The sequence below is a fragment of the Crocodylus porosus genome, unplaced genomic scaffold (assembly GCF_001723895.1).
Source record: "Crocodylus porosus isolate Cpor-Errol unplaced genomic scaffold, CroPor_comp1, whole genome shotgun sequence".
NCBI lineage: Eukaryota > Metazoa > Chordata > Crocodylia > Crocodylidae > Crocodylus > Crocodylus porosus.
Genome location: NW_017728947.1, coordinates 29,308,575 through 29,320,847, shown reverse-complemented (window position 1 = coordinate 29,320,847; position 12,273 = coordinate 29,308,575). Strand labels below are relative to the sequence as shown.

Genomic DNA, 12,273 nt, shown 5'->3' with positions numbered 1-12,273 from the left:
CCCACCTTCCCACAATATACAAAAGTAAGACTTCATTTTAAGCTATTATACAATCACCTCCATGTACACTACACAAATGCATGCAAATCAGGACAAAAATATTTTTTGAAACCAAGTTAATGAATGTTGTAATAGATGTTTCGTTTTTAGAATATAGTTTGTTTTTTTCTGGTTCTGAGATGGCAACCCCTCTTGCCAAAAGAAGTACTTCTGGGGGCAAGGGGAGGGACTTCTGATGGCAAATATCAGGGGTTAGGAGGCAAGACTTCTGGTCCCAAGATGGCAACCAGGGAGTGTGGCACCTGTCAAGGGACAGGGCTACCTATGTGGCCCTCGATAGCTTGCCAAAGCTCATTAAGTGGCCCTCCATCTGAAATAATTGCCTGCTCCTGCTCTGGAGGGTAGGCTACATGCGGAGTACTGTGTTCAGTTTTGGACCCCCCGCTACAGATAAGATGTGGAAAAATAGGAGTGAGTCCAGCGGAGGGTGACAAAAATGGTTAGTGGGATGGAGACATGACTTGGTTATAAGGAAAGACCAAGGAGACCAGGCTTATTTAGTTTAGAGGATGGAGACTGAGAGGGGAGTTAATAGCAGCCTTCAACTACCTGAAAGAAGGTTCAAAAGAGGATGGAGCTAGACTGTTCTGAGTTGTGGCAGATGATAGAATAAGGAGCAATGGGCTCAAGTTGCAGCAAGGGAAGTTTAGGTTAAAAATTAGGAAGAGCTTTTTCACTAGGAGAGTAGTAAAACACTGGAACAGGTTACCCAGAGAGGTGGTAGAAGCTCCATCCTTGGAGGTTCTCAAAATGCAGCTACGCAAAGCTTTGGGTGGGATGATCTAGCTGGGGATGCTTTGAGCAGGGGATTAGACTAGGTGATCTTCTGAGGTCCCTTCCAACCCTAATTTTCTATGATTCTATGATTAAGCTTTAGAATGACCTTTGTATGCACAAATATAAACTGGGGAATTACTAGCTAGGCTCAGTACTGCGGAAAAGAAGCTATGGGTTGTTGTAGAATATGAAGCTGAATTGGAGCCAAAGGTATGCTCTTTTGGGGTGAGGTGGACAGGAATCCAACAGCATTTTGGAATGTATTAATAGGAGGGTCACTTCCAAACTGAGAAAATGATCCTTTAATTCTGCTTGGCACTGATGAGGCTTCACTTGCAGTACTGTGTCCAGTTTTGGTCCTCATACTTCGAGAAAGCTATGGACAAATTGGTTGTCCATCAAAACAAGTAGCATCAGAGATTTGGGAAATGTGTTTTATATGAGGAAGACCTAAATGAACTGGGCCTATTTGGTAGTCCATCTGACCAGGAAGGTACATCTGACCAGTACGTGAGCTTCACCCTGAGGTTCTTTCTTGAATGTCAGATGTCAGCAGCCTGGAGATTGGAAGGCTGAGGCCCAACCCTCTCAAGTGGGGTGGGCGGGCAAAACTGGTTGTGTGCCCTCTGTCTGTGGTGGCCTTAGGTTCCCCTCTCAGGAACCCTTTTGCTGCTCTGAAATCCCTCCTTTTTGTATTTTCTCCCCCCTGATGACTTCAACTCTGGCCATCATTGATTGATCTCTCTGTGTTCATTATACTGTTCACATTCTGTCCTGTCAGCATATTCCTTTGTTTCCCACAAATCCATCATATGCATGAATCTCAATTTGGTTATTTATTGGGCCTCCTAATTTGGTCTGTCTACCAAAACTGGAACTCCCAAGGGCCCCGCAGTTGAGCGCTGTGACCTGGTGCCAGTGCTGCAGACTCCTCTGTCTCTGTTTGGGTACACTGTTCACGTTATGAAACAGTGTGGTACAGGTCTTCATTTTCCCAGCCTGTGTGTCTCCTGGCTTCAGACACACTGGACCTTGAAGGAAACTTTGTCACAAACAGGCTTTTAGAAATTAAGTAACCCTTGTCATTGCCCTGAACCATTGTTCTAATACACTATCTACTTTACCTACAAGCAGATTCTCAAAAACAAGCCTCTAAACATTAGGGTTGCATTGATAGTTTTTTTGGGCCGATACCAATGGCCAATTTTTCAGGAGCCATATTGGCCAATACCGATCCAATTCTGATATGCAGCCAGGCAGCTTGGAGACCAGCATTGGGCTGGTAAGTCCAGTGTGGGGGAAGCGGGGGGTGAAGCAGATCGAGGCCTCAAGGTGAGGGAAGGAGTGGGCCTGGGGCAGGCACTGCTCAGCCAAGATGAGGCGGAGTGCAGAACGGAGCCATGGCTCATGCGGGGTGGGTGGTTCCTACCACTGCGGGCGCTCCAGGAGGACATGGGGAGTGTGTGCCACTGGATTTGCATGGGACAGGGCAAGATGCTGCTGGCGGCTAGGGTTGGGGCTGCACTGAGCTCTTCATGGAGTGGGGGGAGGGCTGAGCCAGGCTGCACTTGGGGTGGGCAGGGACAGTGCTGGGAGAGCAGGTGTGGGGGGGGGGAGAGCAAAATTAGCCATAGGCCCCCATAACGCCCCCTCCCAGCTCCCACTGTGAAGAGCCTGGCCCTGGTGGCAGCCCACCCCACCCCGCGTGCGGTTCCGGGCACACACCTCCCATGTCCTCCTGGGGTGCATGCAATGGCAGGAGCAGCTTCCCACCCCTGTGTCCCACCACTCCGGACAAGCCGTGGCTCCATCCTGCACCCTGCCCTGCCTTGACTGAGCAACACCTGCCCCAGCCTGACTCCCTCCCTCACCCCAGGGGCCTAGATCTACCCCCAACACCTCTTCTCTTCCACCACCCCTTCCCCCACACCAGACTTAGCAGCCAGATGTTGGTCTCTAAGCTGGCAGGCTGTACTCTTAGACCCATGTGCGCTGCGGCTGTGCGTGTGCACGGGGCACTTATGAGCCACTTTATTGGCTGCAACAGTCACCAAAAAAAAAAGCCGAATTCTGATGCTTTCTATTTTCCCTGTATTGGTGCCAATCTGATATGGGACCGATGTATTGGTGCACCTCTACTAAATATCATTTTCTAGTCCTCAACCATAAGGGTGGTTAAGCATTGAAATAGGTTACCTTGGAAAGATGTGGAATCACTATCCTTAGAAGTATTTAAGGGAAGATTAGACAAACATTTGTCTGGAATGGTTTAGGCAGGGAAGATCCTGCCTTGAGCTGGAGGTTGGACTAGCTGACTTCTGAGGACTTCTGTTCTATTATTCTGTTTCCAAAGCACTCTGCCACCTAATTTGTTTCCTTGGGAAGCCAAATCAAACCAACTAACCAATCTTCAGTTGCTTACCTGCCCCTTCTTCCTTTTCTTCTTACCTGCTATGTGCTTCTATTGGTGTGCTATTCAGCCACATAATCTGTTTTCCCCCTTTTTCGGCACCTTCCTTCATACATGTTTCCTTTCCTGTTGTTTAGTGGTATCAGCCATCTTTAGTAGGTGCAGTTGGGCTTGATTTCAGCTGTGTTAACAGAATCTAGGCTTAGCTCTTGATAAGCTCATTCTTAATATCTGTTGTCTATGTACATTTTCATGAAGTGGAGTCTAATTTCATTATGGCATTAAATTAGCACGTATCTAATAGGCTGTTCACTTATTTCTCAAGACCAAGAAGTAGCATTGAAAAACTGATGTGTTGCGTTTCCACTGCACAGCAGTATGATAGACTTGCTTTTTATCCAAGATAAACAAAAAAGTAAAGGCAAGCTACTCCAGAATCAGGTCAATCAGGCCAAGCCGTGATGTCTTTGCTTAAAAATGACAAGAAAAATTCTTTTCTTTTTCTCTTGCTTTACACTATTAAGTTGAAAAGAATGCTAAAATACATCTTTTCGTTTCACTCAGATTAGTGACTGCATGTGAAATTTCTCCCTCCCTGTCTATCCCAATGCTTAAGCCTCATACAAATAAGTTCGGTGTCTCATACACCTAGTGTCCAGGAGAAGGGTACCATATCTGCTTATACCCTGGTCCAAGCACAAGTCCAAATGCTCATTCTGTGATACGGTACTGATCAAGTGAAAGCCATAATGGTGAATACCTGAGAAATTTTTTCAAGAGGTCCTATGTCTGGCTACCCTGTTAAACTCCTAGATAAAGTTTCTCAGCATGATCACCTCAAATGTTCTTTATATTTTCCCCCTTCCTCTACCTACAACACGATTCCTGAAGGCAGCAGTTCTTACCAAACTCTTGGGGTTGTGAAGGTTCACATTGAGAACTTAATTACACCTCCCTTTGATCTTCTGTTTGTCAATCTCTTGGCTGTCTTATTCATAAGTAGTATGAGTAGCCAAGTTTAGTTTTGTGTGTTCTATCACAATAGATGTGGTCCACAAGACTGAACCACCTTTTGTCTGATAGGTCAGCCATAAAGAATCTCATTTAATCAAAGACTAGACTAAGTGTTCAAAAAGAAAAGGAATGGTATAACTTGTAAGTAAGGAGGGGGCAGTCTGAATTATGTGAGATACTGAGCAGGTTGTTCTGCTATGCCTGGTGTCATAAGAAACAGTGGTTTTGTCACAAGGTGGCTTAAATTATCGTCCATTGCCTCTCAACATAAATTTGTCATCCGCATTTGGCAGGAAGAATGGAAGACTTCCATTTAGTTAGTATGTCCCACTCAGAAAAGAAAATGATCCATTTATATAACTACGGCTCTACCTTTGAAGTCAAAATCTCGTGTACCAGAGAGATTGCTTTGTGTAGATGTGTTATGGTCTGTGACATATCAGTGACATTTTATGAGACATCTGTTCTCCTTTTTTGTACTCAGAAGTTTGTTCTTACTAAATATTAAACAGGCCCATTGAGAGAATAGATTTATTTGGGTAGAAAGCTGACTTGTTTTTTCCTTTTCTGAAGCCAGGCTAATTAATTCCTGTTAGTGGGGAAATTTGTATTTATTTGAAACTGACTGTAGAGCATGTACAGAATTTGGGGTCTACAATGCTGTAATATGTTGCAGTGTTGCCAAACTGCCAGCCCAGCTGCTCTGGATCTCTGGTGAGTGGCCATATGTGATCGCTGCAAGAATACTTTAACTGTAGACCTCTGTCCTCAGGCTAAGTGGTGATTATTCTTCATGTGTTTCAGTTTCTGAAATGGGCTGCAGCTTGACTACTCTTTCCCAACCCCTGTGGCTATTCCATTTGTTTTTTAACTGACCAGGGCAACTGTCCAAAATGTTGTCTGTTTTGATTTTTCCCATTTATGGCGATTGCTCTCTTCTGTGCAACTCTACAGCATGGTCATTGGTTTGCAAAGGTTTATATTTGGTACCCATTTCCAGCTGTCATGGTTCAGTAATTTTGCTAACTACCACAGGTAAAATGTTTCAGTGGGATGATTCTGGAAAACAAGGGATTCAGCAATTGTAAGAACATCTCTTTTACTGTCCATTTCTGTATCCGAAAGACTTCTTCAGAAGACTTTAGCTTGAGGCTGTTGTAGCTTTTAGTTGTTAGAACTTCAGTGGCAAAAGGTAGTAGCATACGATTTGGCTACAGCACTGACTTACTGGAATGGCTGGAAGAGTGACAAGAATGGGTAGTTTTCACCGTCTCTCTTTCGCACTAATGTTTCCCAAGGGAGGTCTTCTGTTCCAGAAATAGAATGTGATTCTTAAGACACTTTTTTTTTTTAGGTCACTTTATTTCAGTTCATTTTTATAATCATAGTTACCTTAATTTGCTACGTGTTATCACAGTACAATTTAGAGGTCACTGATATATCGGTTACATATCGTATCAGCACCGATGAAAGGAAAATTAGCATTATTGGCTATTGGCCTTTTTTTTTTGGCTAGTGTAGCCAATAACGTCATCTGGAGCCTCCAGATGCCATGTGCATCCCACATGCGTGCATGAGGCCAGGAATGCAGCTGGGTAGCGTGAAAAGCAGTGCCCTGCAGGTAAGTCTGTGGAGGAGAAAGGGTGTTGGGGGGTGCAGATTGAGATCCCTGTGGTGAAGGGATGGAGTGGGGCAGGTGCTGTGGGTGCTGCCCAGCCAGGGCAGTGAATGGGATCCAGGGCCAGGAGCAGGACGGAACAGTGGGCAGGTTGCCAGAGGGGTGGGGGGGTGGCTCCCCTCTGCTGTGTGCACCCCCCCAGAGGGGGCATGGAGGGGCATGTGGCTCTCCAGGCTTGTGCGCAGGGCTGGATGCAGGCTGCTTGCTGTGGGCTTGAGGCTGTCCGCTCTGCTGTCTTTCCCTCATGAGCCCCATGCTGGCCATGTGTCCCCCTGCCCACCTAGCAGTGGTGGGGGCAATGAGTTGTGCCTCTCACTAAGTGGGCAGGGGGCACATGGCTAGCATGGGATTCCCAAGGGAAAGGCTGCAGAGCAGAGAGCACCGCACGCACAGCAGACAGCCTACATCTACCCCCGCTCAGCTCTGCTCTGCTTAAAAGCGTCCTGGCGCTTAATGTTGTTCATTGCACTTAAACTGAAACTCATTTGACATGCTTCAATTCAAGTGCCACTGCCACCATTTTTTAAGTGCCTGGATGCTGATCTCCTGGACAAGCCACCTGCAACTCTGCCTGCTCCCCACCCTGGCCCCAGGTCCAATTCACTATCCTGACTGGGCAGCGCTCCAAGCCCCTGCCCCACTCCCTCCCCCACCATAGGAGCCTCCATCTGTCCCTCCCACCACCACCCTTCCCTCCACAGACTTCCCTGCAGGGAGCCACACTGCTTGGCTGCATTTCTGTAAATCAGCTATTGGTATCGGCCAAGAAAATATTTATCAGTGCACCTCTATACAGTTGTCACTGTTTTTTATTGGGCAACTTTTGGGGAGTTATCTGAGACTTGCTCTTATTTCTGTTGCACACAGTTCTGAACATAATAATTCACAAGTGCCACCAATGAATTTGAATAAATGAGTGTTTCCCGTTTGGAATACACATAGGCTCCTGGAGCATTGAACAGTCAAAAAGTTTTGAGGTATTAATATATTTTAAAATTTTCCTCATCTTTAAATGTTGTGAGGTTGGGCAGAAATTCTAACAGCAAAATGTTAAATACATCAAATAATAGAGGGTTAGCTAAAAACAGTTGTCACAACTGGGCAAGTTTGTAGCCAGTGATGTTAAGGGCTGCTGGCAAATCAGAAAAGAATGAAGACCTGTCCTCTTATCCTTTCAAAAGATAATATGCCCAAAATTATGTAAACCAGGGATTGGCAGTGTTTTTGGGCAAAGTGCTAAAAACACCCATAACCTCGATTTGTAAGATGTTGGCATGCTGGGGCAGGCAGTGAGGGAGCCACGAGGGGGCCTGATCCTTGTTGTGGCAGTACAGCCCTAGCCCCTTCCCTGTCATCTGCCCTGACACTGGGGCTCCATGGACCCTAGTGCAGCGATTTTCAGCCTCTCAGCTGCCTGGGGTCCACAGCATGGGCTCTGGGCCAGCCCCTGCTGCCTGCCACAGAGTCCAGGCTTCTTGATGCAGGTGTTGGGGAGGCTACGGGCAGCTGCACTGGGGTCCACAGAGCCCCTGCCTTACTCATTACTAGTGGTGGTTGCACACACACCTCAAGGGGATAGTGGGGAAGGGGCTGGATCTGTACTGCCACAACAAGGACCAGGTCCTCACAGCTCCCCCCGCCATTCACCTCATGGCACACGTAAGCAAAATACTTTCATGTGCCATGCTCTGGCATGTGAGCGGGGGGGTTGCCTATCCCTGATGTAAACCATGGGTCTATGATGAATGCTGTGCCAAAAGAGAGGAAAGGAAGCAATATGGCTTGTACAAAGCAGAATGGGATAGAAGCAAAGTGGCCAGTGTTATGAAAAAATAACAACTGACAGCTGAGGCATCAAAAATATCTTTTGAGTGAGGATTTCCTTGCCATAACTGTTCTTTTATTAAACATGCAGCTCCTTTCTTTAGCGAAGCCATAATACTCTGCTCTGAGATGATCTTTCTGTTGAAGCTCAAAGGTGGGGAAGTTGTCACAATTTTGTTAATTTATTGGTCTGTACTCACCTCTCCAACTTTAGCACAGAGGAGTTTAGGTGGAATGGGTTTCCTTCTTCCATCCTCAATAATGAAGGAACTCCTTTTCTTCCGTAGTCTTGCAGTATAGAAGCATCTGCAGGAAACATTTCCCATAGTAGGGAAGATACACCATGAATTCATGGAGAAGGAGTTAAAGTGGTAGTTTCATAACTTGAGGAACAGTTTCATAAACTGAGGAAACAGGGAAGACGGTGCTATTTCTGTAGATTTACATAGGACCAATAAAAGCAGGAGTCAACAGCCTTTGATAGCTTGCAGCAGCTTGTGATCCTTTGCTGCTGCCGCAGCTTTCTCTTCTCTGTACAGAGGGCTGTTCTCTCACCTCTCTCCCTCTAAGACAGCCTCCACTGAAAAGCATGGCAGGCAACAATTTGGAGCAGATAAATCAGTGGCAGCAGTGAATTGAGGCTGCAGCTGGGGAGTGAGAGAACAATCCTTTGCACAGAGCAGGGAAAACTAGGTCCCACCATTAGTAAAATGCAGAACGTGGGTCAGATAAGATAACAGGGCTGTAGCAGGAGATAGGTCTGCCAAAAACATGGTCCACATCAAGTCTCTTCGCAGGCCAGATATGGCCTGTGAGCCATAGTTTGCTGACACCTGATTAAAAGATCAGTCAACATTGGCAATCCCACCCTCCTCCCACTGCAACAAACCCATCAATAAATTTAAACAGGTACTTGCAAGGAAGTTCTTGTCATAACTGCATTTCCAACTATGAACAATCACTGTGGCAAGTAGATAATTATAAGTAATCATGTTACTTAAAATGCTGTTTAAATGCCATTCAGATGTTTAAGCTGCATTGTTTGTAAATTAACATTTTAACATTTTTATTTGCAGTTTGAACTTTACATACTTAAATAACATTTTCTCCTCTCTCCAGGTCAAGTATATAGACTAGAACCATTAATTTTGGTGAATCAATGATTGTAAAGAATTCTTATCTGAGCTTTTGTGTCAAGCTTGTGCTAGAGGTGGTAGCATTTTTACCTTTTTTCTCTGAATTTGCGGTATGTTTTCCCCACTATGGAAACTGAACAACTCTTTTTGCAGGAAAGAAAATAAGCTAATATTACTTTATTTATTTTAGGTGGTTTTGGATGTTGGGTGTGGCACTGGGATACTCTCCATGTTTGCTGCCAAAGCAGGTGCGAAGAAAGTGATTGGAGTTGACCAGTCAGAAATTGTTTATCAGGCCATGGACATCATTAGGTAAGGAAAGTTTAGTACTAGAACTGAAGTGACTTACAATAGCTGTTTTAAGTTCAGCATCAGTTCTTCTCACACCTGCAGAATCTTCTCTTTTGGTTGGTATTGAGTGCTAGTCTTCAGTGATGAAGGGAAGATGACACAATCCAAGGCAGTATATCATCCTCATCCTTGACAAATGGATTTTTGATACAATCCTGTCACCTGCAATTTTGATTGCGCCCAAAGCAAGACTGTATTTAGGTTAATATTTCCATAAAATTTCCCACTGGTGCTAGCTGTGGCATAAGCACTTATGCAGGCTGGGGCTCCCTGTGGATACCAACATTTTAGGCATCATTACGTAGCCTTGCTTGGCCAGTTGCTAGGCTGGGTCAGTATATTCTTTGTTACAAGGTCCAACTCTGTTACAGGTGGAGCTATAGAATAGTGGGAAGTGTTTAGGAAACAAATCCTAGTGTGTAGATGGGATCCTACAAGATAAGTACAATTTTGCAGGGCTGCACTGTACTGAATTGTTATAGTTTCTAGGGTCAGAAGGGACCTGAACAGATCATCAAGTCCGACCCCCTGCCCTGGGCAGGAACGAGTGCTGGGATCATAATACCCCAACCAGATATCTATCCAACCTCTTCTTGAGCCCCCCAAGGTAGGGGAGCGCACCACCTCCCTTGGGAGCCCATTCCAGAACCTGGCAGCCCTAACCATAAAGTGATGCCTCCTGATATTAAGCTTGAACCTAATCTCAATCAATGTATGGCTGTTATTCCTTGTTATCCCAGGTGGTGCCCCGGGGAACAGAGCCTTACCTATTTTCTGCTGGTCCCCCTGGTGAGTTTTTATAGACGGCCACCAGATCCCCTCTCAGTCTTCTCTTGTGACGGCTGAATAGATTCAGGCCCTTTACTCTATCTTCGTAGGCCCCGGCCTGCTGCCCTCTGACCACGCAAGTGGCCCTCCTCTGGACCCTCTCAAGGTTAGCCACGTCCCTTTTGAAGTGCGGCGCCCAGAACCAGGCACAGTACTCCAACTGCGGCCTGACCAGTGCTGCATAGAGGGGAAGGATCACCTCCCTGGACCTGCTTGTGATGCATCTGTAGATGTACGACAAGGTGCGGTTAGCCTTACTGACCGCTTCCTCACACTGGCAGCTCATATCCATCCTGGAGTCAACAATGACTCCAAGATCCTTTTCAGTCAGTGTGTTGATGAAAAGGGTGTACCCCACCCTATAGGTATGTTGCCAGTTCCTTCTCCCTATTGGTACTATTCAGATTCTGTAACTCGACAAATATCATTCATTTTTATGGCCTTCGTTGGTTAAATTCTCTTTATGCCCTTTGAAATGAAAATTTGTCAAATCCTAGCTAATTTTTGCTATTTTTTTAATGAAGGCTTTAATAAAGAGCGTCATTTATATGCCTTGTATATCAGTAAATTTAATACTTTCTTAACTTCATATTTAAAGTGTACCTTAGGTTTGCAGGTGTGCTGCTAGAGAACCATCGTATGTCGGAGTGCATGACAGTAGTGTACTTTAATGGAGTTTCCTGTTACAGGGCATGCTGCATTATATCTGTTTTCAACCTGCTGTGTTTTATCTATCTTAAAGATGCAGTGGAAGACTAATTGACCTCTGTTTTCTTGCTTGCTGGAAGAGAATGTTGTTGCTTTGCTAACATTAATATTCTATGGTGTCAGCAAAGCATTTATTTAATAAAAAAGAAAAACTACTGCAAAGTCACTGGGAACACTGTTCACTACAATGTGATGATGAAATGGTGGCTGTCTCTACAGCTGAAAAGGAAAAATTCAAGCTATAAAGAAAGAAGGATGAGTATGAAAGACCTAGAGCTATTGGAATGTAGAGCTGGGTTTTGGGATGTATTGTTAGAAGAATGAGGTTAAATCCCAGAGGTTGTTTAGGGTGCATATTGGGGAATTTTAAGTTACGGCCAACTTAAAAGGGAGGTTGAAAGGACACTTGGTGAATGCTGAGTGGCTCCTCAAAATAGTCTTTCCTAGTCACACTGCAGGAGATACTTTGATAATCTAGCATGTTTCTTTTATAAGTGAATGCCTTTACACTGTAGCTGCAGTGTTCTAATCTTTGATCAACTATTGCTCAGCACTTTGACTGGGATGTTTTTGACATCATAACCAATGCTTTTCAAAGAGAAAATTTTTTCTCAGTCTTTGACTGCTTTCAGACTGTCATCTGTGTGAAATAGCTTGTCTTGCTGCTGCTTTAAATGACTCATTTGGGATCGTTCACCGCTTTCATTCCTTAGTAAAATACAGAATGTACTCGTTATATTTGCAGTTTAGCAAATGATGGAAATACCCATCTGCATTTCATTTCAAGTTTGCTGATTTGCACACTTTACTGGGGGCAGAAGAGGATTAAAAGGAGAGCTGTTCTTACGACAGTGATGAATGATCCCTTGCAGCACACAATGAACCATCACTAAAGCTACATATTTGGAGGTTACCTTTACTGTAAAACTGTTTTGTTTGTCTCCTGTTCACATTCAGATCATTTATAACAGACTTGTTAAAACTTCCCATAAAGAGGCATAACTGAGAAGCTCATAATATGACAAATCTATGTACTGGAATATCAAATGAATAATAGAGAGGAAAGCAAGTGATTTTTTTCCCCCCCCCCACTCAATGCAACTCTTAAGTGCCTTTGAAATGTCATGAAGTGCAGGCAGTTCCATATTTAGCCGGTGGAACTGAGAAATGGCAGGGGCATGACTGACTGAGTGTGAGGATGAAAATTAAGAGTCCCATGACTCCTGCTAGTCACAGAGAAGGTTTCTTAATTAACTGATACCTACCCTGTCACGGAGCGGGGTGCAGGAGCGGCCGTGATCTCTCGCTAGCGCCCCCTGCCGTGCCAAGTAGGCGGTCCAGCACCCTCTTACTTGACTGCCACGTCTTGTTGTTATATGGTTCTAGAAGGGAGGCTGCCTCTTGTCGCCCTGGACACCGTGCTATGCTTATACTGTCCCCCCGTTCCATATGGAGTGACCTGGTGCACCCCAGCCTTATGGGCTATG

The 12,273-nt window shown here is 45.0% G+C and overlaps 1 protein-coding gene across 2 annotated transcripts in view; it reads left to right on the top strand.

Moving 5' to 3' along the window:
• The window catches only part of PRMT3 (protein arginine methyltransferase 3), a 119,931-nt gene that overhangs the window by 25,162 nt on the left and 82,496 nt on the right, over window positions 1-12,273 (top strand). For both annotated transcript variants that reach the window (XM_019552045.1, XM_019552046.1), the window contains one exon: window positions 9,090-9,211. In XM_019552045.1, coding sequence (XP_019407590.1) covers window positions 9,090-9,211 — 122 coding nt within the window. The remainder of the gene's footprint in view (window positions 1-9,089; window positions 9,212-12,273) is intronic.